This window comes from Oppia nitens, unplaced genomic scaffold (assembly GCF_028296485.1).
Source record: "Oppia nitens isolate AA-2021 unplaced genomic scaffold, nextdenovo-longstitch-racon4-pilon3 scaffold32_pilon_pilon_pilon, whole genome shotgun sequence".
Classification (NCBI taxonomy): Eukaryota; Metazoa; Arthropoda; class Arachnida; order Sarcoptiformes; family Oppiidae; genus Oppia; species Oppia nitens.
The window spans coordinates 141,426-169,425 of NW_026533213.1; the positions used below are offsets into that span (position 1 = coordinate 141,426).

Sequence of the window (28,000 nt, forward strand, 5' to 3'; positions counted from 1 at the left end):
TGTAGCTCTTCTTCAAATTTGTCTTCTGATTGTATGATATCCGGTAAAATCACTTGATTTCTGTTGAGACCGCAAATCACGTGATCGCTCATAGATATATCTCTACACCATTTTTTGTCTTCATTTTCATGGAAATGACGAAAAACCCGCACTTCCTCATTCCAATAATCCTTTTCTATTTCTTCTTCACTAATCCAGTCTGAATATAAACAAAATATATTTAATGTAACATAATGTAATTAAATATATATTAATAAATCACACTATTATTATTAGCACTTACATTCTCTTTTTCTTTTACACATTGGCTCCATTAGATCTGTCTTCCGGAGTTGTACAGTGAAGGCATTTGATTGAAACGCTGTTTTAAACATTCGTTTGGCCATTTCTGTTGTTTCTATATTATAGCTATTAAAAAATAATATATTTCATACACTCTCTTGATTGACTAAATAAAAGCACACCAATTAAGTACTCTATTTATACTAATTGAGTTCACAAATAGTACGTATATTGAGAACCAATAATAGCAAACCAGGAAATAGTTATTGTTAGCCAATGATAACTACGCTTTGTTTGCTCATGCACTTGTTATACCTATTTTGTATTAAACACTACATAGTGAATGCTTTCTACTAAAAGAATTATAATAGTCTATGTTTTTAACCTTTTATATAGTAGTATTATATACGTCTATATTACTTTTTAGTTCCTATAAAAGACTAATTAATGTAGTCGTAATATTTTCTAATATGTCTACTAAAGTAATTCCCGGATGTGATGGTTACGCTAAAATTATTTAATTGGTTAAAAATAATCAATTAATTAAAATAACCCAACATTGTCCCAATTATAGACCTTTAGTCAGTGTTTGTTTAAATTTAGATCAATATCTATGGCTTGTGTCTATATTAAGATACCAAAATTATGGCTATCGCAATGAGAAAGGCACTGAACTATACATCGCAAGAGACCCGTATCTAAAATTAACTATACTTTACCATAAACAACTTAAAATAGCTGCAATGATATTAACTAAAATGGACATTAAACATTTAATTAAATGTAAACATTGGGTTCTAAAGAATTTCCAGGAATCAGTAGCTGAGCCTGAGGACGTGATGAACTTATATTGGGAACCAATTACTATTGAGCTAACATAAGTCACTAACATTGTTGCCACATTTTCACTCAAATGTACTGTAAATTTGGGTAACTTTGCGTCTTTCATTGGTCATAAGGCATACTATGACCCGCAAAGATTTCCATTACTGATCATCGATTACGGCGGTAAAAAGAAAGCCAACATTTCCCGTACTGGTAAAGTTAACTTAACTGGTGTTAAATCTATTGTTCAGTTAAATGATTTATATTCAACATTTTATTTAGATTATTTAATTTATCCATAGATATTATGTTTACTATATAGTTAGTGTTTATTAATTATACTCAAACTATTAGTTTTTTACATAAAAATATTTTATATTTTATATGATATTTATAATATATAGTCAATGTCAATTATAAATATCGACTATTATTTTTTATTAAATATATTGTACATATTTTTGGTTATTATTATTAGTTCACTTAGATAACAACTACATGTAAACTACATTAGGTGGTGCTACTGATGACTGTATATGTAATTAAATAAAGTTTAATTAATTATATTAATTAAACAAAAAGATACGCTCAGAGGATTATTATTTTAAAAAATAGTATAAAATATAAATTTTTAATTAATATTGGTTTTAATACAATAACTAAGTTATTTCGATCACTAAATAACATTTATGTTAGTAATACAAAATATCTATAACAAGTACTATAATAAGTATCTATACTTGTGTAGATGTAGTTAATGTATTTTATATAAGTAATTAAATTTTAATTAATTATATTAATTAAACCAAAAGAGTCGCCCAGAGAAATATTTGCTTAAAAAATAGTATAAAATATATATTTTGTTATAAATATGTTTTTAGTTTAATACATTAATTATTTCGTTGATTTTATTACAATTTACTTATTTAAATGTATAAAATGTAACACAATTGTATAGACGATGTTACTGTATTTTGTACTGTATGTTATTATATTTTAATTAAACTATAAGTGAAGCGTGGATAATTGCTTTAAATGTTATTATAGTAATATATTTATTATTAAATTATATTTTTTAAATGTATTATTATTGTTTAAATTATTGATTAAATGTTTTAATAACCAATTGATTATAGTAACATCTACTTTACAGTAGATGTTACTATAATAACTGTTAAATTAAACTATTTTTTATTAATTATACTATTTTTTATTAATTATTTTTATTTAATATTATTAATTTGTATTTTCATTTCAATTTATTGCTGTATTTAATTTGTTTTAATAAAATTATTAATTTGAAATTTGCGCACTTTTTTTTTGACCATTTTGGAGGTCACTTGATTGCATCATTTGTCACGTGGTTTGTATCACGTGACTAGGTAACAGGGGGCAATTTTTTTCAAAATCGGGGACAAAATATGTTGACGTAATTTATGAACATTTTTGAACGTTATTTATGTGAGTACCGGTCATTGACCTATTACGTCATAGTGGGAGGGGCTTAGAGTTCATTCCAAAGGTCAATCAGCACTAACTATTACTACTGTCATTGTATTGTTGATCACTTGTTGAAATTTTTTATAAATCATTATCACCTTTTAGTTAAAAAAAATTATTTTACCTAAATCTTCAAATGTCCTAAAATTTGTTAATTATAAAAAAGTTTAATTATTTTTTTAAATCAAAATATTTTTTATTATTATTAATAATATACAAACCTTGAATGGTTTTCTCTATTGATTCAGAAAAAACAACAAAATGTATATTAATTAATAATATAAATATAAAAACTTTTGATAACATTTTAATTTTTATAAAAATTCTATTCAATATATGTAAAAGTATTTATTCGTTAAGTTGTGTATTAATTAAACCTAGAGATCTAATAAAATAATATTTTTATTATATATAAAAGTTTTAGTAATAATAAAAATTAGTAGTTTAAAAGCAATTGTAAATTATAATATAATTTACGATGATATTTATTTTTTTAATTGAAAATTGTTTATTTATTGAAACTTTGAAATGGAAAGTTTGACATAAATAATTTATCCTTATCATTTTCAATCGTATTACTTTACATTTTACTTATCATTAATAATTACTAAACAATAAATTTTGAATTTTAATTATTATATATTAAATAAATTTTTTTTATTAGGAACTAGTGTTTGTAATAATTAGTGCATTTATTTAACATATAACTTATATTTTTTTGTGATTAAAGATATTAACAAAATAATTAGATATATAAACGATTGATTGAAAACTAATAATTATGGCAAAAGTTTTAGTCACATAAACACATATAACAACATATTTCGAAAGTTAGTCACATATTATCAACTATAAGCACATATTTCACATATAAATATAAAATAATGGAAAATAATAGCTAAATATATAGGTAAGTATATGTATTATTGTGTTGAATATTTAAAAATAAATAAGCATTTTATGTTTATGAATGTATAATAGATTATTACTATTTGTTAATTTTAGACAAATACTTTAACATAAAATTTCGAATAACTTTTAATGAACAAAAACCGAAATATTAATTATAAAAACATAATTTCAAATCAACCAGTTCAAATAAATAATAATTAAATGTCCTTGTTTAAATGAAGTTTTAAAAAATACTTTTTGTATTATACATGCAAATATTGTATTATATAAAAATAAATAATACCTAACCGAAACCATGCAATACATTTACAGTTTACATTTTTAATTGACACTCATAATAAAACTGTAATAAAACAAATAAAATCCCTAATAAAATTTTCCCTTAAAATACTATTTTATTTTAATGGATAATATAATTTAAATATTGATAATACCTAAATTGAAATATTTCAAATAAAATTTAAAGAATAAATTAAAAATTTGGATGATATGATGAGGGAAGTATAATATTATGAACCCTAATGGATATTAACATATTTATTTTCAAACAATAATGGGTGCTTAAAGTGGCAAATATATTAAATTTAATTTTAATAAACTATAATTTAATAACATTAAGAATTATTGAGAACATTAGATATAGATTTTTTTAAAGATCATATTAAACTAAAAATTAATTAATTATTTAAGTAAAAACAATAAACTATTTTTAGAGGAAATTAATTGTTATTTAACATTTTTATTTTATATAAAAACATATTAAATAAATGAGAAATAAAATAAATGTTAATTGTACTTTTATTATTATTATTAGTGATTACTGTATATTCTAGCAGTATAATTAAAAACTATAAAATTTTCTAAAATTTTAAATAAAATAAAATCATAAAATTTTTATTTTTTAAAACTAATTAATTTTCCTTTAATGTGTCTGCCATTAAAACACTACAAGTTAACATTTGCAGCAATGTGTCCGCCGTCGGCCACAACAATACTGCCGGTTATAAACCCGGCCGCCGTATCACTGGCCAAATAGGCAACAGTGTTGGCAATGTCTTCCGGCTGTCCCGGCCTACCGACCGGGTATTTGGCTCCGATAGCTGCAAACAGTTCATTGTCAATCTCATGACAGGTAACGCCAGTGTTATTTACAAGAAAGTTGGTCAGTATTGTACCGGGACTTAATTGTTGGCAAAAAAATTTAATAATAAAAAATTAATTATTAATAATTTATTTAATTATTATTAGTTTAAATAAATAAATATTATTATATAATTATTAATAATTTTCAATCAATTACTTGACTGAATTAACTCTGATATGATGTTTGGGTCCCAACTCTGCGGCCATACATTGGGTAAACATATCCAGCGATGCTTTGGACATACAGTGCGATGAATAACCCTTAAGCTAGTAATACATTAATACATAAATTTAATAATAGAACAAACAAAATATTAATTAATTAATAAAATACTTTTGTTGTTATTTTTAAAATTATTATTTAAATATTTAGTAAAAATAAATTACTTACCTAACCTTTAAGCTAGTAATACATTTAAATAAATTTAATAATAAAACAAAGAAAAAAATTAATTAATTAATAAAATACTTTTTGTTGCTATTTTCACGAATTCCTGAGAGGAATACATATATGAATTCTATAAGTCGGTCTGTCTGTCCCACGAGGACATAGGTTCGAATCCAGACTCAGCTACGCATTTTTTTGTTTTTTTATTTTTTAAGTTTATTTTTAAGCAAAAAAAAAACAAAATGGTGTCCAATAATTAATAATAATAAAAAATTTTAACTTTTGAATTTTTAAAAAAAAATTTTTTGATTTTTTATAGTTTATTTTATCAAGAACATAGAGAAAATTGTGTCAAAATTTTTAAATTTAGATTTGTGTTAATTACTAATTAAAATTAAAAAAGTAAGTAAATTTCATATATTTTAAATGTTTATTTTAAATAATAATGTTAAATAAATTAAAAAAGTACTTGTTTAAAATGAACAATTTTATTAAATTAATTAGTATAGAATTGTGAAAAATTAAAAATTGAGTAATAAAAAATATCTTGCTAGTACTTTTCCATAAACTCTGACGTAATAGTAAGTGTAGTACGTTTATAGTAAATTTCCATGAACTTTGATGTCATAGTAATTGTCGTAATTTTCTTGTATTTTCCATGAACTCTGAATTCACAGTAAGTGTCATACCCTTTTTGTAGTTTTCCATGAACTTTGATGCATAATATGTGTCGAACTTTACTTGTAGTTTGGTTTGACCTCTGATGCATAATACGTTTCGAACATTACTTGTAATTTGGTTTGACCTCTGATGCATAATAAGTGTCGAACTTTACTTGTAGTTTGGTTTGTCGTGTTGAGCGACTGCTCAGTAGGCTGACAAATTAGTATATAAAGACTGCTATTTCTGCAGTTACCATCATTCAACAGTCTAGCTTGGTTGGCTAAGCATCCTCTACAACAGTAAGAGTAATTTGTTGACAAATTTATAAATTATTTATTAATATTTGAATTTCTCAACAGATGGCTTTGATTGACGAATGTTTGGTGTGCTATGACGTATCGGAGCTGCTGACGCCCGAACTTTTGTGTGAAACATGTGAGCATCACATTTGACTGAGATGTTTGTACAATGTTTAAGAACTGAGCGTCATAAAGGCTTCATTAAACTTGTCACGAATTTCTGAAAGGTCTGTCGGTCTGTCTGTCCCACGAGGACATAGGTTCAAATCCACTATCCGCTACAAATGTTTTTTGAATTTTTTTTTGAATTTTTTTAGTTTTTAAGTTTATTTTTTAGGAAAATAGTAGTTTATTTAGTAATACTGAATCGTTTGATACCCTACATAACTATAGTTGATTTTATTTTATCTTACTGAATTTAATTTTTAATTATGATTAGGAATTCGTGTGGAAATGCTTTCTAGCATACTCAACTGGTTAAAATTATTATTTAAATATTTAGTAAAATTAAAAATAATAATTAATTAATTACCGTTACTTTTGATCCATTACTCGATATATTGATAACATTGCCACGAGTTTTGGTCAAATGGGGGACACATTTGTGTGTCATATTTACCGCTAAATACAAATTTGTTTGCATAACATTTATAAACTTTTCATAATAGTCAGCACTGATAGGATCGGCTAAATGATCTATTCCTGCATTGTTGACCAATATATCCAATTTGCCAAACGTTTGAACAGTTGTCTCAATCAGTCTATTGAGATCTTCTTCCCGATTAAGATCGCCGACAACTTCCAGTGCTTTCTGTTGTTTTGGTGATACATCTGTACATTGTTTGGCCACTTGTGCCACACGATCGGCATTACGACCGGTAACTACAACATTGGCACCCGATTTGGCAAACAATAGAGCAATACCGGCACCGATACGTGAACTCGAACCAGTTATCAGAGCTACCTTTCCCGTGAAATCATATGTAACAGACATTTTGTTTTAAATACTTTTTTAAATTTTTGTTAATATATTATATATATATTTTTTCTAAATATTTTTTGTTTTCTATTAAAACTTTCTAAACTTATAAACTAATATTTTATTTAAAAAATAATTATTTAGGTTATTACATTGCAAATAATTATTTTATGAAATAATTCAATTTATTACTGTATTGTCTATTCATTGGCAATGCCATAAAATTTTGTACTTAAATGTATAATATATTGTACAACTATTTCATGAACTCCTGAAAGGACTACGTATATGTATTCTATAAGTTTGTCTGTCCGGTGTCCTATAAAATTTTTAAATTTTGATTTCAGACTATCATTTGATAACCCACATGACTATATTTAGGTATATTTTGACAAACAGAATAATTTGATACCCCACATGACTATGGTTGTTTATTTTGCTGTACTGAATCATTTGATACCATACATGTCTATGGTTGGTTTTATTTTGTCATACTGAATAATTTGATACCCTACATACCTAAGGTTGTTTATTTTGTTCTATTGAATAATTTGTTACTCCACATGATTATGTTTGTTTATTTTGCTATACTGAATCATTTGATACCTCTCTTTACTATATTTAGGTTTATTTTGACAAACTGAATAATTTGATACCATACATGTCTATGGTTGGTTTTATTTTGTCATACTGAATAATTTGATACCCTAAATACCTATGGTTGTTTATTTTGCTATACTAAATCATTTGATACCTTACATGACTATAGATGAGTTTATTTTGACATACTGATTCATTTGATACCCCACATGACTATGTTGTTTATTTTGTTATATTAAATAATTTGATACCTCATGACTATAGTTGTTTTTAATATAGTTCTACTAATATAGTTTTTGATATTATTTTGATTTCAAATTGATTTTTTTATAATTATATTTATTAAATTAAATTTATAATTTTTCTATATTAATGTCGTAGAGTGTATTGTAAATAATTTGTATAAGTTATCATAAGTTTTCCTATATATTATATTAATTAATACACACATTGAGAATGATTAGCAATTTTTCCAATTAAGCCAAATGTTAATTACTAAGCAATTTTCAATTTTACTTATAAAACAGAATATTATTAGAAATGAACTATAAATACAATTTTATAAAGACTACTAATTTTAATTATTATAAAAATCTTTTATTTAAAAAATATTACTTAAATTAAATAGATTTTTTTAGGTTTAATTGACACTGTTTTTTAAGATAAATATAAGAAAATTATGTTTTTGTTTAATCAATTATATTCATTAATAATTATATCGGATTTATGGACATTAATATTATATTCATTATTTGTTTTTCTAGTTTACAAATTAACAAAATTTTATTATCAATATTATAATCTACCTCCCGGTCCGTTTCCATTGCCTATAATAGGCAATATGATAAGTAAGTTATAAATAATAATATTAATAATAACAATTAAAAAAACATAGATTTGTACAGTTTTTATTAGTAAAATCATATCATATATATTATAATATAAAAATTTATTTTAATTAATATGAATTTAGCTACTTTGCCAAAATTTTGGGATGACTCAATTAGGGATATGTATAAAAATATGGACCAATATTTACTGTATATTTTGGTAATACTCCTCAAGTGTTTATAACCGATGCCGATATCGCTAGACATGTATTTAGTAAACCTGAATTTTCGGGACGACCTCACGATTATATCGGTAATCAAAAAAATATCTATATATAAATATATATAAATATTATGTATACATATATATTGTTGAGAAGTCATTAGACTATTTCCTAATAACAGCTCACAAAACATTGAATTTAATTAAAAATTTATTTAAATTATGTTATAAAAATATATAACAAATAATCAAAAAAAATTCTTTAATAATCATATTATTTAACTAAATTTTAATTAATAATCAAAATTATTACATTTGTCGGCCAGTTAGCCGACGATTACGTAAAATAAAACGAAACGGTAATAACAATTAACGTTTATTTTATTAATACATAAAAACGAATGAATATGCGATTACAAAACGTATAGATATATATAGGATATGTCTGTGTCGACATCTGGTCGACAATTCCCCCGACGAAAAGGAGTCGGTCATCTATCCGACGTCACCATAGTTGACCAGAGCTAACGCGGGAGCTAGTCGTGTATTACGTGACGTTTTATCGGGCGGTTTTCGGTGCGATTTCGGTATTTCAACGAATTTTCGTCCCAAACTTTCGTTGATATTTGCGGACAATTTGCGGGCGTCACTCATAAACAATGTTATCGGTGTTTTTGAAACCGAAAGTCGACTTATCGATAACTGTCGCTTATTTTGACGGCTTTTGATCGGCTTTTCGGTGGTATCGATGTTGTTGACGGATATGATAGCTGTCTGAGCGATGTTTACGTTTTCTTTCGGTTCGGCGGTCCGTGGATTGACAGTAGAGGTGACGGATACCGATTCGGTTTGAGAGACAGCGCTTTTGTTGACATTAATGCTGTTGTCGTTTTTGGTGTTCAATACAATGTCTGTATTGACGACATATGCGTTACACGAATGAGCGGTGGCTATTGACGGACTAGACATCGGCATCAAATTGAACAGTCGTCGAGCGTCCTGACCAATGAGTGCGGTGTGGTTACAATCTTCGACGACATGAAGAGTCAAATAATCTGTTTTATTTCCGATTGTAACCGACACGTGTGAACTACCGATGGTGTAGACCGTGCCGACAAGTTGTTTGATGGCCATTATTTTCGATGGGTCGGGTCGTAGTCGAAGTTTTTGCGCCAATTGTGACGATACAATTGATACGGTGCTGCCGGAGTCGAGAAGCGCTTTGAAATACATACCGTTGACTCGAAGGCCGAAATAATCGAAATCCTTGACGTCATTGGTATTGACTTCAGCTGAGGACGAGTTGATGGTTCGTGTGTTGGTTATTGATCTGCTATCGGAACCGTTGCGGTTCGAACCAAAGCGTTTGATTGGACACCTAGAGTGCCAGTGATACTTACGGTTGTCGGTTGCCAAACAATACCGACACGGCGGTGAATCGTTTTTCTTACGATATGTATTGCGTTTGACAACCGTTGCGGTGAGAGTCTGTTCACGACTAGTGGTCGATTGAGTGAAACTTTTCGATTTGGACGCTTCGATACCTAAGGCGACTTCGAACCAATCGTTCGGTGTCTTAACTCTCGAAGCGCCTAATAGCTGCCGATAGCTATCGGGCATACCGTTTGTGAGCATAGCGACGGTGTTGCTATCATTGAGACCGGCCTGTGATAGAAGCCGACGCATATCGTTGTAATATGCGGTGACCGTCTCATTACGATTAAGTGTACGACGAGTGGCGTCAATCAACGGGTTCGTTGATTTGCGTGTGAACCGGTCGATCATGAGTTCGCGGCACCGGTGATACGTAATGGTCTGCCACTGCGGTTCTATCTCTTCGGCCATCCAAGAGAGTGCTTCTCCGGACAGATGACGGGCGAGAGCTTTGAGTTTCTTTGTCATCGCTGGCGTCGACGGTGAGCAGCGAAAATATGCGGAACCATTCTTCGATGGTGATGTTGGCGTCGGGACCACTGTACTTGTCACATACCAGACCGATAATGCGACCAATCGGTTGATATGTACGGTGTGCAGCGTATGTGTCATCGTTATTATGTCGAATCATTGCCGATGTTTGCGTATGAGTAACGTCACGAGTAATGCTTTGATTAATCGGTGGTTGCGGCGGTTGGATCTGATTGTCGGAAGTGGACATCCGAGAGACCTGTGCTACGACTGTCTCGACATCGGATTCACTGACCTCGAGATCCTTGACATCGACACCGGTTGACGGATCATTAACTCGTTTGCGTTGACAAACACGTGTTTTCGGTGTGCCTACCGCTCGGGTACGGCTGCGGGTGCTGTAGTAGTACGGCATGATTGACACGATTGTTGACGATGACTAACTGTTGAGTAGGTTTATTGTTGCCGACTGCGCCAGAATGTCGGCCAGTTAGCCGACGATTACGTAAAATAAAACGAAACGGTAATAACAATTAACGTTTATTTTATTAATACATAAAAACGAATGAATATGCGATTACAAAACGTATAGATATATATAGGATATGTCTGTGTCGACATCTGGTCGACACTTTAATAATTACTTTCAGAGAAAATTATTTCGAAATAAAATTAGTTATTATAAAAATACAGTTAATAAATAAAATATAGTTTGTTTATACTATATTATTATCATAAATAATTATAATTATTAGTTTAATTTATATATATATATAGTTTGGCCATATAAGTATATAACATACCTTAAATAATAAATGATAATTTTTAAATATCTAAAATAATGAATATTAAAATATCTAAAATAATGAATTTTATAAAATAATTAAATTATTAGCAACATTGTTGGCTAATGGTGTATCAGTAATTGATATATATATATATATATATATGAGAGATAGGGTAAAATTTTTAAAAATCTCCAAAAAAATATTGCTTTCTATTTACTGCATTTAAAAATGCACTAAAATTTAAGCAGCATTTTTCTAAAAGTTTTTTATATTACAAAATAGATTGTAAATTATATTGAAATTTTTATAATTTTTTTTTTTGATTATTTTAATTAAGATACTAATAATTATTGAATTTTAATTAAAATTTTGCAAAATAACATTATTAGCAACATTGTTGGCCAATGGTGTATCAGTAATTGATTATGGGCTAAGTTGGAAAGCTATTAGACGTGTAGGACTAGCGGCAGCAATGTAATGTACCATGGACAATTTAAAAAAATAAAAATCTTTTAAATCAATAATAATAATTCAATAGAAAATATTCTACAAATGAACGGTTAGTTAATGTGGTGATCGATTGTGTGGACAAAACGGTGAAAACAATGTTGAAAAGGGAGGGTCCGGACAAACCTATAAAACCGTCGGACTATATCTATCTAATGTTTCTCAACATTATGGCCAACAGTTCGTTCAATGAAAAGTATAAACTAATTTTTTTATAAATATATAGTAAAAATATTATATATATATATATAATATATATATATATATATATATATATATATGAGAGTTAGGGTAAAATTTTTAAAAATCTCCGAAAAAATATTGCTTTCTATTTATTGCATTTAAAAATGCACTAAAAAAGTTAAGCAGCATTTTTCTAAAAGTTTTTTATATTACAAAATAGATTGTAAATTATATTGAAATTTTTATAAATTTTTTTTTTGATTATTTTAATTAAGATACTAATAATTATTGAATTTTAATTAAAATTTTGCAAAATTAAATGTAAAATTATAAATAATTTCTAAGACATTTATCTCGAAATGAAATAGAAAGTATATATTTCTATCTATTTATATCTATTTATTTATAGATTTTAAGCATATTTTTATTTATTAGATGGGGTTAGGGGTAAATTATAAAATGTTGATCTTAGAAAGTATTATTTAATTAGCTACCGAACCCCTACCCCTCCCCAATCATTTTCTTAATTCTGATATAAATACAATAAAATTATATTTTTAGCTACAATATCGATGACGAGGAGTTCAAAAAATTTAAATATGTATTGAAAGATATTGATAATGAATTTGTTGTCAATTCATTTTTAAATGAATATATAAAACCATTTAAATGGTTGGACCGAAAAATTTATGAAAAAAAACACAAAGCTTTTTATGATATGTCTGAATTGATTTTGAAAAAATTCAAAAACCATTTCAATGATTACAATCCAAATTGTGAACGAGATTTTTGCGATGCACTGATTGATGCAAAAAATGTTGCCCTAAGGGATGGCCGCGAGTCGGCTATCCATCTAACCGATGATCGGCTGGCAATGTGTGTGTTTGATATGTTTTATGCCGGAATCGAGACATCGGAGATAACATTTCAATGGTTACTACTATTGTTGGCCTATTATCCAGAAATGCAGATCCGATTGAAACAAGAAATTGAATCAGAAATCGGTGACCGATTGCCCCGACATCAGGACAGACAACAATGTCATTATGTGATGGCATTTATAGCCGAAACTTTAAGATTTAGAAATGTTCCGCCATTTGGTTTGGCGCACAAGTCTATGGCCGACAGCAAAATAGGTAACAATATATTTATTTAATAATTATAATTATTATAATAATTTATTTTTTAATTTAAGGAAACTATACAATACCTAAAGACACTATTTTGTATACATATCAGGGAATTATATTGAGAAACAATTGGGACACAAAATATTGGACGACTACTAATGCCAATGACTTTCTACCCGACCGTTTCATCGACACTACTGACGGTACTTATAGTACAACCGGTTGTTCGCCGGCATTCATACCGTTCGGTTGCGGACGTCGTCAATGTTTAGGCGAAAGTTTAGCTATCGCTCAGCTGTTTCTTGTTTTTGTCCGATTTCTACAATCGACACAAAACTATGATATAGTTTTAGACAGTCATCAGGGTTTGGATGCCGATCCAAATATATCAATAGTTATTAGTCCTAAAACTTATACGATTGTATTGAAGAGTAAAATTTAAAATCTAAAACAATGTTTTTATTTTAGTAATGCTAAAATATTATTACTGTATTTCAATACAAGTATATTAAGAAAAATACTGTATATTGTTATTAAATTTAAATGAAAAAAAATAAAATAACAAAGATTTACTTTACTAAAACTTATTAATAATAATTAAAAAAAATATTTGTAATATACTAAAATTTAATAATATTTTTCTATTAAAACCAATTAATTTTTTTTTAAATAAAAAATGTCAGAAAATTAAATTTAAATTAAACATATTTAGTTATATTTATAAATCTGTTTATAATACTAATAAATTTGTTGAATATTTTTTTGTACAAATATTTTCAAACATTAATAAAAAATAAAATTTTATTCATAAAAAAAGTTTATACATATTAATGAATATAAAAACTAAATAATTATAAAATAATTATAAAATATTTTACATGGAAGCAAAACTATTTAAAAAAAATATTTTAAACAATTATATTTAAAGAGTTTAAAAATGTAATCATTAATTACTAGTGAGTGTAAGCCTTAGGTGAAGCGGGGTTTGGCTATTATTCCGGTTCTCCGGATCAGTCATCCCGAGCTCCGATACAAGGCTCCCGAATACTACATATATAGCGCAGTTACCAGTGACCAGAGCCCCGAATGAGCCATTCATATATACTGTTACTCTTACTGTAAATAGTCTTCATATAGCAACTCGTTCAGTAATTACGTCACAGTTCCATATCATATATACCCGCATTGCATATTGCTTCGTAAAGTTATCTTTACGGGCTATTTGACGGTAAACTATAAACCCGAACCGTCACAATTATATAGAAAAAATGTGAAAACTAAATGAATAAAACAAATATAATACAAACAATATTTATTAGGGAATAATAATTTATTTTTAATAAAATACATATTTTAAACATGTTTTGAACATTTTTTTCTATATATTTTTTGAAATTAATACAATAGGGTAAAAAATAATTTTAATGATAGTAATAGTTTATTTCTAAATGATTTAAGGTATATGATTAACATTATCATAAAATACGTAATCAAGTTAAATTCAAAATAAAATCATTCATGATAAAACTTTTTTACATAGTGTATACACTAATGTTTATTCAAATACATTACTAATTCATAAATAAAATTAATTTTTTTATCTCTTTATACTTAAAATTGTTAATAGTTTTTGTATAGACATAGTTTTTTTTAGTTATGTATTCAATGTATTTATAATTTTAAATATTAACTGTATAATAGCATCAATTAAGTGTTTAAAAAATATTTATATTTTATTTAAAATTTTCTTTAAAAATGTTATATTTGTTATAATCATTTATATTTTATTATTTTTAATATATTTGTAGGGACCAAATAATAATTTACCTATGAGAGCATTTTATATATAGTGTTTAATAAATTATTTTGTTTTTAAGACAACTTTATTAATTTAAAATATACTTAAAAATATAATAATAATGTTATGATCTAATATTTTTTAAATATAAATTATATTAATTTTTTAACTATTAAATCAATTGAATTGAACTAACTTTAAATATTAAAAATTGTCAATTATTTTAATAACTTTATTTATTAATTAAATTTTATTTTAGTATTATAAATAATTTATATATATATATATAAAGTTAATTTTTAATAGAATAAGTTTTATTTAATATATTTTATTATTTTATAAATATTTATAAATTTAATATGTATTTCTATTAATTAAATTCAAGTAATATATACACAATAAAAAATAATATTTGTTAAATCATTGTTAAGTACAAAATAATAAGTTTAGACAAAAAACACACTTATATATAAAATATATAAAATAATAATTTTTTATATTAGTTTTTAAAAATATTAAAATAATAATTTTTTAGATTAGTTTTTAAAAATATTAAAATAATATTTTTTTTAAATTCTAAAAATTTGAAACTATGTTATCTATAGTATTAATAATTTTTATAACTACAGTACTAATATTTATTTATAAGTAAGTTTTACATTATAAATTTTAGTAAATAATATATCAAATAATTTCATACAAATAAATAAATAGATATTTTACTCGACATTTTGATTATTGGTCAAAACGGGGTATAACTGGTCCGAAACCAGTCATCGGTTTCGGCAATAATCTGCCGCTAATATGGCGCACGCGGGCCGATGTCGATGTCCAGCGTATGAATAAATATGGACACATATATGGGTAACAGTTTATTATATCATAATCATTAGTATTTTAAAACTAATAAAAAATAAAAAATAATATCTATTATCACATTATTATACTTAAAGTTACTTTGACGGCAATCTACCGGTGCTTATGATTGTTGAACCAAATCTCGTCAAACAAATCTTTGTGAAAAATTGGCCAAACTTTATAAATCGGGCAAATCGTGCCGTTTTAAGTACACGACAACATCCTATACTCTGTCACAATATAGATGAAGCTGAAGGTCGGGACTGGAAACGGATCCGATCTATAATGAGTACAGCTTTTACATCGGCAAAGATCAGGTCAATGATGCCAAAGGTTAGACAGTGTTTGAAACAATTGACAACAGTTATGGACAGGTATGCCGCCAGTGGACAGACAATCAATATGAAAGAAATGTTTGAAAACTCAGTGTTGGACACCGTAGCCGCCACTGTCTACTCTATTGACTTGAACTGTGCGGTTACTCCGAACCACCCGTTTATCATAAATATAAATCAGATTTTGAATCCCAAATGGTATCGTACGCTAGCATTGCTTATATTACCGCAGTTTGTCCTTAAGTTGATTGGTGTTAACCTACTGACCGACGAAACGTCCAACGAGTACTTCTTTCAGCTGACCCGTCATATTATAAGTCAGCGAAAAGCCAACACTGAGACGGGTAGTAGTAGTGGTGGTAAGCGCTGGGACTTTATTGAATTGCTTATGGAGGCCCACGCTGTTGAAGATCAGACTATTAATGATAACAATAAAACAGCTGAAGATAACTATAAACTTTATGAAAAGGGTAGGCATTATATTGTTGTACTACTAATGAAATGATTGTATTGTTGTTGTTGTTGCTGTTGATAGGTATGACTAAATACTTGACCGACGACGAGGTCATAGCCAACGCCTGGTTTCTGACTGTTGGCGGCTATGGAGTGACAGTTATTACCCTATCGTTTGCAACCTATGAGTTGGCCTGTAATCAAAGTCTTCAGCAAAAACTTTACGATGAGATTAAGACAGTCGTCATCAATGATGACAATGACGACCGACAACTAGATGTCAATCGGCTGCAAAATTTACCGCTACTCGAGGCAGTTGTTAGCGAAACACTGCGCTTGCATTCGCCGGCTCTCATTGAAGGCCGGATTGCCGAAAACGACTATCCATTGGACGGCCAGCAAACAGGTATAACTATCAAAGCCGGCGAAGCGGTAGAGTTTGGCATTTATGCGATGCATATGAATGCCGACTACTATCCAAACCCCGAACACTTCAATGTCGACCGTTTTCTACCGGAAAACCGCAATCAACTGAATTCCTATGCATTTCTACCGTTTGGTTTGGGTCCGCGACAGTGTATTGCCAAACGGTTTGCAATGATTAATATGAAACTAACACTCGCGACATTGGTATTGAAATACCGATTCAATACATGTTCACAAACAGATATACCACCCAAAGTAATGATAAGTAGTTTTTCAAATAAACCAAAACGTATTAATTTGAAAATTCAAGCTAGATAATTTTCTTAAAATTATATATGTAAGTTAAAGATACAAATTAGTTATAAATTTATTGATTTTTGAAAATACTACAACAACAACAAAAATAAAATTTAATTCTAAAAAATAAGTTTAAAAGTTTTAATGTTTTTTAAAAATTCTATATTTATTTAATATTTCATTACTCTCTACTTTTCCTTAAACTAAAATAATATTTGCTTAATCATAATGCATACTATAATAACAATATTTAATAATAATTAGAAAATTCATATTAATAAAAAAATTTTGATTTCATTGACATCAAAATAATAAAGAAATAAAAATTAATTGTTAACTAATAGTCTTCAATAAAATGTTTTGTTTTTATGAATATTTTATTAAGAAAAAAAATAAATATCAAAAAAATGTAAATGTAAATGACATTAAATATATTTTTTTAATATAATAATAAAACCTAGAATTACTATATTTTTTGTATTTATATTAGTTTATAAAAAATATCAAAACTATAGTAATAAAAAAAATTATAAGCCAGTTGAAAATGCTAGAAAGCATTTCCAGAAAAACTCAAAAAAAAATTAAGTCATTCATTATATCAAATGAATTGACAAAAAAAACATTAAACATTAAGTCTGTAAAATAACAAATATTTTAATAAATATAATGAATTGCAATTAAATGAATTAATACACATACATACATACACACACATACACACACACATACATACATACACACATACATACACACATACATACACACATACATACACACATACATACACACACATACACACATACATACATACACATACACACACATACACACATACATACACATACATACACATACATACACATACATACACACACATATACACATACATACACATACATAAACACACACACACACACACACATACACACAAACATACATAAACACACATACACACACACACACACACACACATACATACACACACATACATACACACACATACACACATACATACACAAACACACACACACACACACAACATTTTACTATTGCTTTTACATTTTTAAATGACTAAGTTTTTAAACTTATTAATAAAGAAAAAATAAAATATCTGTTTTTTAATAACCAATTTATAGATATTGTTCGACAAACACGTGCGCCACGTGTTCGCCTCCAACAACCCTAACAGTTGAACCGGTAACAAAACCGGCTTTCACTGATGAGGCCAAATAACTAACCGCTGACCATATATCACCAATTTGACCGACACGACGCACTGGTAGCCGGGCAGCATAGTTGGCCAGACCATCATTGGTAATACCATAGTCTGACATGGTTTCCGTAGTAATTACGCCAACACTTGTTATATTATAAATATATATAATATATAAAAACAAAAATAATTTTATTTTTTAAAAATCTTTCCCATATCACCTTTACCACACCCCATCCCATCCCCCACATACTTACACAACAACATTGACACGTATACCATGGGAGGCCAAACCAGCCGCTGCACACTTGCTATACATTTGTAGTGCACTTTTAGCCGTAGAGTGCATTGAAACCATCGAGTGCTACAATATATATATATAAAAAGATATACAGATATCCAAACATACATTTATATAGGAGATAATTATAAGTGTATTTAACAAATAATAATAATAATAATAACAAACATACTGTGCATATGTTAGCCGATATGTTGACAATATTACCACCAAAAATAGATTTCTCTAAATAAGGTACGGATAGCTGTGTCAGTCTGACAGTAGCCCTGAGCTCTATGTCTAGTAATTGGTCTAATTTTTTAGTAAACATTGGATCCAATAGATCGCAACTGTCTGGACAGTCGGCATTGTTGATCAAAATGTCTATCTGGCCATATGTTTCAATAGTTTTGTTGACCAGTAGCTGGCAGTCAGCTTCCAGACAAATGTTGGCCACAATTGGCAGTACTGTTGTTGTTGTCAACAGTGTGGACACTGCACGGCATTGATTGGCCACAGCTGTGACCCGATCCTGATTACGACCGGTGACTACAACACGGGCACCGCATTTGGCAAACTCTACGGCCATACCGGCGCCGATACCACTGCTCGAACCGGTAATCAATACTACTTTTCCATTGAAATCATTGTTTTTTGTAATAATTTCCATATTTTTTCAATTTAAAACAATTTTTATTTTATCTTTTGAAATTTTCTTAACTTTTATTATTATCATATAATTAATTAAAAAATAAATTGGAAATGAAAATAGATATATTAATTGACACGTAGACATTATATTAATAACAAAAACAAAATTTTTTTTATTATTATTTTATATTATAACATTACTTTGCAAATTTACTGTATATTTTTTAATACATTAACTATTTTTTATTTTGTCGACTCAGCTAACCGTCCATTGTTTGAACACTAGCACCCGATCCGAGTCCATAATCGTATTGATTCGGTGGGCAATAATAGTCAGTACAGTACACCTGAGCTGAACACCTGGCGAATAGTTTTTGCTGAATAAGTGCATCGGTTTCCACATATCGACGGCAGCCGTGGTCTCCTCGTCGATGATCAGTACAAATGTATGACAATTAATAGCTCGGACCAGACAAACAATGGGTTGTTGACCGACAGACAGAGAAACTTTTATTTCTAATATTTTATGACATATATGTCCATCTAAGACATCGAGATCTCTGCTTTAAGCTCTACGAGTCCAACGAGTACTTCTTTCAGCCGTCATATTATAAGTCAGCGAAAAGCCGGCACTGGGACGGGTAGTGGTGGTAGCGGTAGTTCTAAGCGTTGGGATTTTGTTGAGTTGCTTATGGAGGCGCACGCTATTGAAGATCAGACTTTTAATGATAAAAAATAAAACAACTGACTATAACTATAGACACTATGAAAAGGGTAGGCATTTGTATAGTTGTAGTAACAGTTCAATGATTGTATTGTTATTGTTGTTGTCGATGATAGGTATGACAAAGTACTTGACCGACGATGAAGTCATAGCCAATACCTGGTTCTTGACTAACTATGGAGTGATGACAGTTATTACCCTATCGTTTGCAACCTTTGAGTTGGACTGTAATCAAAAACTTTACGATGAGATCAGGACAGTCATCATTACTAATGATGACGACAATGACGACCGTCAACTAGATGTCGATCGGTTGCAAAATCTGCCGCTACTCGAGGCTGTCGTATGCGAAACACTACGCTTATATTCGCCGACCATAATGGAGGGCCGGATTGCCAAAAAAAATGACTATCCATTTAGGAGGCGCTCTTACGGGTGTTACTCTCAGAGCCGAAGAAACAATAGAATTTGGTGTCTATTCTATGCATATCAGCGCCGAATACTATCCAAACCCCGAACAGTTCAAATTCGACTGTTTTCTACTAGAAATCCGTAACCAACTGACTCCCTATGCTTTCCTACCGTTCGGATTAGGGCCGCGACACTTGTATTGAAATACCGATTCAATACATGTGCCCAAACAGATATACCAACCAAAGTATATATATATAAGCAGTTTTTCAAATGCACACAAATGTATTAATTTGAAAATTGAATCTAGATAACTTTTTTTAAAAAATATATTATTACTATGCTATGTATTTCAAATATTACATATTTAAATACCTGTAGATAAACATACCTATATAGTAGGGTATAAACATACCTGTATACATATAAGTAGTTTTTAAAATGCACCTAAACTTATCAATTGAATCTATGGATAAATTTATCTAATTTTATTATTCTAATTATTCAAAATTCAAATCAACGAATCTTATAAATAAGTTAATCTCTAATCCAATCTATAATCTTCCAAAAAAATCTGAATCCATATTATACTTGAGTCCGCCGTCGACTACCAAACTGTGTCCGATTATGAATCGGGCGTCCGATGAGCTCAGGAATACCACAGCTGAGGCAATATCCTCAGTTGCAACCTATGAGTTGGCCTGTAATCAAATTCTGCAGCAAAAAAAAAACATTACAACGAGTTTAAGACAGTAATCATCGCTGATGACAACGACCGACAACTAGATGTCAATCGGCTGCAAAATCTACCGCTACTCGAAGCAGTTGTATGCGAAACACTGCGCTTGCATTCGCCGGCTCTCATTGAAGGCCGAATTGCCGAAAACGACTATCCATTGGACGGCCGGAAAACAGGTATAACTATCAAAGCCGGCGAAGCGGTAGAGTTTGGCATTTATGCGATGCATATGAACGCCGACTACTATCCCAATCCCGAACAGTTCAATGTCGACCGTTTTCTACCGGAAAATCGTAATCAACTGAATTCCTATGCATTTCTACCGTTTGGTTTGGGTCCGCGACAGTGTATTGCCAAACGGTTTGCAATGATTAATATGAAACTAACACTCGCGACATTGGTATTGAAATACCGATTCAATACATGTGCCCAAACAGATATACCACCCAAAGTAATGATAAGTAGTTTTTCAAATAAACCTAAACGTATTAATTTGAAAATTGAATCCAGATAATTATCTTATTGTATTATTATTATTAGATCGCATTATATAACCTATACTGTATATTTATTGATATTGATATGTATATTGATACACAACAATATATTTATAATAATTTAAGATTCATTAGATTCAATTATGTTATAATGTTTAAAATATGTTTAAAATTGTTTTATTTGTTTTACTATTATATTATAAAAAATTTGTTATAAAATAAAATTTTATCTAATTGCGTTAGTTTGTTTTAAACTATTTATAATTTGTTATATTTATAAAATAAACTTTTATTTATGAATTTTTCTAGTATATTTCAAATAAAGATTAATTATTAAATATATTTTTAGTTAATAATAATTATTATTAAGCTTCGGGAAAAAAAGGGCAATAATGTGTCGCGCGATGTATTGAAATAATATAAACTATCGCGAGATTTAAATTTAATAATAATTATAGAATTGCAGTTAACATGTTTTGTTTTTTATTAGTTAATTGATTGAATACATATAAATTGATAAATTTAGTAAATAAATCTAAAAAATGTAAAAAAAACAGATAAAGTGTCGATTAAATTAAAAAATTATATTTGTGAATATAATCTAATATTTAGTTAAACTATTAATTTAGCAAAAAAATTCAACTATTTATTCTCATAAATTATTAAATATGTTTTCATTGATGTTAATTTATAAAATAAAAACATGTTAACTGTATATTTGTTAATATTAATTTAATTTAACACGAGACACATTATTGCCCTTTTTCCCCGAAGCTTAATAATTATAATAACACTTTCATCTCACAAGTGTATAATTTGATTAAAATATACAATTTAGATAATTTAGCAATTTAAATTTATTTAGATATTAAATAATCTATTTTCAATGTTTTATTTTTGTTTTGTATTTGTATATATTATAAAATATTTTTAATTATATTAATTTATTAATTAAAAATTTTAATTGTCTTTAAATTGCGTTTAATTAAAAATCTAATAATACTATTAGTAAAATATTTAATAATATTTTAAATAATAAATTTAATGAATTCTCAATAATATTTCATTTAAAAAAATCTGTATTTTGTTTTTATTTTATTTTATAATATTTTTATATTATTAAAATATAAAATTATAGGTCAAATGTATTTAATTCATTGGATGACTGTGTCATACAATAGAAATCGGATGACATTTTTGTTTTATAAAATAAATTTTGAAATTTGTTATAATAATACTAATAATAACATTAATAATAATAGTCATTTACATTAACTATTTTTTTTAATATTTACATTTTTTCAATAAAATATCCATAAAAAACGAAAGATTTTATTCAAGATTTTATTAACAATTAATTTTTATGTTTTTTTATTTGATGTCAATAGAAATTGTATTTATTAAATGAAATGACATTAGATTTTTTTTTATAAATATAATAATAATAATATAATAATAATATAATAATAATAATATTATAATAATAATAATATAATATTAATAATAATATAATATTAATAATAATATAATATTAATAATAATATAATATTAATAATAATATAATATTAATAATAATAATAATAATAATAATAATAATAATAATAATAATAATAATAATAATAATTCGTTTAGTTATTGTGTAAAAAAACAATTAATATCTATAGAATATAACATAAATTTTATAAATATACAATATAAGAAGGCGGTCAATTGATCTTGAGCCGCGTATTTTTTGAATAACTTTTAAACTGTTAGAGATAATTTAATTCTGTAAAATACATTTAAGAATATCATATCGACCACACTTAATATACACGAAATCACAAAACTAGGATGACCAGATATACAAAATATCGGGACCAACGCAAGACACTATGCTACAGGTCAATCTACAACAGACTAATTTTTTATGACAATGTAAATTTGTAGTCAAGAAATAACAGTTTAATATAAAAAAAGAATCATCAAAATCGGATTGGTACTTTTATTTTTATACCTTGTTAAATTTGTGACAAATCACATTGTATAAAATTGTCTAAAATAAAATTGACGTTATTTATGACCATTATATATTTAGAAGATTAAATTTTCAATTATATTATTATTTCTAAAAACAAAATTTTATTATGTCGACTAATTTTCGAAATAATGGACTTTCAATAKAAAWTACAMTATTGTAATTTTATATTATAATTTATATTGAAAGTCGATTATTTCGAAAACTAGTCGACATATTAAAATTTTGTTTTTAGATTTAGTGATAACATGAAAATCTTCATTTAATAAGTATATAATATTTACAAATAACGTCAATTTTATTTTAGACAATTTTATACAATGTGATTTATGACAAATTTAACAAGGTATAAAAATAAAAGTACCAATCCGATTTTTATGATTTTTTTTATATTAAACTATTATTTCTTGACTACAAATTTACATTGTCATAAAAAATTAGTCTGTTGTAGTTTAACCTGTAGCATAGTGTCTTGCGTTGGTCCCGATATTTTGTATATCTGGCCATCCTAGTTTTGTGATTGTGTGTATATTAAGTGTAGTCGATATGATATTCTTAAATGTATTTTACAGAATTAAATTATCTCTAACAGTTTAAAAGTTATTCAAAAAATACGCCGCTCAAGATCGATTGACCGCCTTCTTATATATATATATATTAATTGTAAAATTAACTAGATAATAGCATCGACATAAAATAGTTGACTATAATCTACTATTATCTAGTTAATTTTACAATTAATTTTTAAAAAATGATCAATTACAATAATGTTGCTTTATTTATATTATCTACAATTATGTCCATGGTCATTTTTAAATTGAATGTATAGTTTATCAGATATTTAATATAAACTAATGAGTAAACTGTAGACCTGTCTAACCTAATACTCTCCCAAATGCATACAGTATACCAACCCATACTTGCAATACTGTTTTAGTTGATCACAGTATCATAGCCAGGGTTTTAAAAATGGCAGGCATAAACAATATATGCCAATTTTGTCAAATGCCTGCCATGCTTTTGATTAATAAATACATTAATTGTAAATTTAATTAACACGCTTAACAATTGCTTTTTGTTTAGCAATTTAAAATGACAGACAAATAAAAAAAAGATGCCCAAAATGCCAGGCATTTATGGCATCTATTTGGTCTAAGCCAGGGCAGGAATTTATTTTCTTTAAAAACCCTGATCATAGCCTTCTCAGTGAAATAATATAAAAATACCTAAATATTATTAAAAAAATAAAGTCAAATAATATATACACACAATAAAAAAACTTAATAATATTTGTTAAATCATTGTTAAGTAAAAAAATAAATAATTAGTTTTGACATAAAAAACACATCATTAAAACAGTTGTTAATTAAAAAAAACATAAAATTTTTGTTTATAAATTTCAATGACTATAAAAATTAAGTATATTACAGTTGAAAATGCTAGAAAGCATTTCCATTTAAACTCCTTAAACTAATTAATAATAAATTAAACATTAATTCTGTAAAATATCAAATATGTTAATAAATATAATGAATTGCAATTAAATGAATTATATTGATTTATATTACTAGAATCTATATATATATATATATATACTGTATATAATAAAAATTTTTATTTTAGTTTTTAAATATATCAAAACAATATATTATAAAAAATTTAAAACTTTGAAACTATGTTGTCTATAGTATCAATAATTTTTATATCTACTGTACTAACATTTGTTTATAAGTAAGTTTTACAAAATTTATTTATTATAAATAATTAGCATCATATTATAATTTACTACAAATAGATACTTTACTCGACATTTTGATTATTGGTCAAAACGGGGTATAACTGGTCCGAAACCAGTTATTGGTTTTGGCAATAATCTGCCGCTAATATGGCGCACGCGAGCCGATAATGATATCCAACGTATGCATAAATATGGACACATATATGGGTAACATTTTATTATATCATTATTATATTAGTATTATATTAAACATGTTTCTAAAACTACTAGAAATAGATTAGATAAATAATATCTATTATCACATTATTATAATTATTATACTTGTAGTTACTTTTACGGAAATCTACCGATTCTTATGACTACTGAACCAAATCTAATCAAACAGATCTGTTTGAATGATTGGCCAAACTTTGTTAACCGATCCAATCATGTGGTCCAAAGTTCACACAATCATCCAATACTTTGTCACAATATAGATGAAGCACAAGACACGGACTGGAAACGGATCCGATCTATAATGAGTACAGCTTTTACATCAGCAAAGAGCAGGTCAATGATGCCAAAGGTTAGGCAATGTTTTAGACAACTGACAACAGTTATGGACAGGTATGTCGCCAATGGCCAGACAATAGACATGCTTCAGATGTACAAAAACACAGTGATGGACATCGTAGCCGCTTCTGTCTACTCTTTGGACTTGAACTCTGCGGTCAATCCTAATCATCCGTTTGTCACAAATATAAATCAAATTTTATATCCAAAATGGTATCGCACTCTTGCATTGATTTTATTGCCACAGTTTGTCCTTAATTTGATTGGTATGAACCAACTGACCGACGATACGTCTAACGAGTACTTCTTTCAGCTGACCCGTCATATTATAAGTCAGCGAAAAGCTAGCACTGGGACGGGTAGTGGTGGTAACGATAGTAGTGGTAAGCGCTGGGACTTTGTTGAGTTGCTTATGGAGGCGCACGCTATTGAAGACCAGACTATTAACGATAACAATAAAATAACTGAAGATAACTATAAACTCTATGAAAAGGGTAGGCATTATATAAATATACTAATAATGAAATGATTGTATTGTTGTTGTTGTTGTTGATGATAGGTATGACTAAATACTTGACCGAAGACGAAGTCATAGCCAACGCCTGGTTTCTGACTAACGGCGGCTATGATGTAACAGTTGTTACCCTTTCGTTTGCCACCTTTGAGTTGGCCTGTAATCAAAGTGTTCAGCAAAAACTTTACGATGAAATTATGACAGTTGTCATCACTAACGATGATAATGACCAACAACTAGATGTCGATCGGTTGCATAATCTGCCGCTACTCGAGGCTGTCGTATGCGAAACACTACGCCTACATTCGCCGACTATAATGGAGGGCCGTATTGCCAAAAATGACTATCCATTGGGTGGCCGTCACACAGGCATCACTCTCCGAGCCGGCGAAACCATAGAGTTTGGTATCTATGCGATGCATATGAACGCCGACTACTATCCAAACCCCGAACAGTTCAATGTCGACCGTTTTCTACCGGAAAACCGTAACCAACTGACACCCTATGCTTTCTTACCGTTTGGTTTGGGTCCGCGACAGTGTATTGCCAAACGGTTTGCGCAAATGCTCGTCAAACTAACACTCGCGACACTTGTATTGAAATACCGATTCAATACATGTGAACAAACAGATATACCAACCAAAGTACATATAAGTAGTTTTTCAAATGCACCCAAATGTATCAATTTGAAAATTCAATCTAGATAATTTTTCGTAAATATATTATTACTATGTTATGTATTTCAGTTATTACATATATTAATACCTGTAGATAAACATACCTATATTACAGTATATATTATAATAGTTTATTTTTGTAGTAAAAATATAATACAAATATATTAACATTCAATTAATACAATAACTTTTTTTTATTGAAAATATTTAAATATCAAATAAAATAGTTAATAACCATTACTGTATAATACTACTAATATTATTATTACAAATTAATAAATTTATTTTATAAAAACAATATGTCATCCGATTTCTATTGTATGACACAGTTTTTCGTTGACTTAAATACATTTATAATACAATTTTATATTTTTTTAATAATACAATAATATTAATAAATTAAAATAAATTAATAATTATTTTACTAATTAATAATACTATTAGATTTTTTTTGAATGTAACAAACTTTTTTTTTATATATATATTATATATACATTTTCAAATATGCTAGGTCATTTATTTTGAGTATGTTTTGTTTGATTTAATTTAAAATTTAAAAATAGAGTAAAAAATTTATGTTTTGAATTTTTGTTTTTATTAAAACAATTTAAATTAAATCAAATAATTATTTTTTCATATCTAACAAATATTTTCTCCTTTTAT

The 28,000-nt window shown here is 27.6% G+C and overlaps 5 protein-coding genes across 5 annotated transcripts; 3 read left to right on the forward strand and 2 right to left on the reverse strand.

Moving 5' to 3' along the window:
• Positions 1-4,464: 4,464 nt before the first annotated feature.
• On the reverse strand, positions 4,465-7,006 carry LOC128956673 (uncharacterized oxidoreductase MexAM1_META1p0182-like). The gene is made up of 3 exons (XM_054302388.1): positions 6,545-7,006; positions 4,820-4,929; positions 4,465-4,699 (listed from the first exon to the last, which is right to left on the reverse strand). Exons 1-3 carry the CDS (start codon positions 7,004-7,006, stop codon positions 4,465-4,467), a joined length of 807 nt encoding a protein of 268 aa, XP_054158363.1.
• A 4,936-nt stretch (positions 7,007-11,942) lies between these two features.
• On the forward strand, positions 11,943-13,599 carry LOC128956674 (steroid 17-alpha-hydroxylase/17,20 lyase-like). Its single transcript, XM_054302389.1, has 3 exons — positions 11,943-12,040; positions 12,589-13,163; positions 13,223-13,599. Exons 1-3 carry the CDS (start codon positions 11,943-11,945, stop codon positions 13,597-13,599), a joined length of 1,050 nt encoding a protein of 349 aa, XP_054158364.1.
• Positions 13,600-14,243: 644 nt separating this feature from the next.
• Positions 14,244-17,345, forward strand: LOC128956675 (cytochrome P450 3A8-like). The gene is made up of 4 exons (XM_054302390.1): positions 14,244-14,275; positions 15,670-15,819; positions 15,909-16,618; positions 16,684-17,345. Exons 1-4 carry the CDS (start codon positions 14,244-14,246, stop codon positions 17,343-17,345), a joined length of 1,554 nt encoding a protein of 517 aa, XP_054158365.1.
• Positions 17,346-18,454: 1,109 nt separating this feature from the next.
• On the reverse strand, positions 18,455-19,406 carry LOC128956783 (uncharacterized oxidoreductase MT0954-like). The gene is made up of 3 exons (XM_054302499.1): positions 19,011-19,406; positions 18,795-18,901; positions 18,455-18,683 (listed from the first exon to the last, which is right to left on the reverse strand). The coding sequence occupies exons 1-3, from the start codon at positions 19,404-19,406 to the stop codon at positions 18,455-18,457; spliced, it is 732 nt and encodes a 243-aa protein (XP_054158474.1).
• Positions 19,407-21,230: 1,824 nt separating this feature from the next.
• Positions 21,231-27,367, forward strand: LOC128956676 (cytochrome P450 3A24-like). Its single transcript, XM_054302391.1, has 5 exons — positions 21,231-21,272; positions 21,353-21,702; positions 25,652-25,801; positions 25,922-26,640; positions 26,706-27,367. Exons 1-5 carry the CDS (start codon positions 21,231-21,233, stop codon positions 27,365-27,367), a joined length of 1,923 nt encoding a protein of 640 aa, XP_054158366.1.
• Positions 27,368-28,000: the final 633 nt, after the last annotated feature.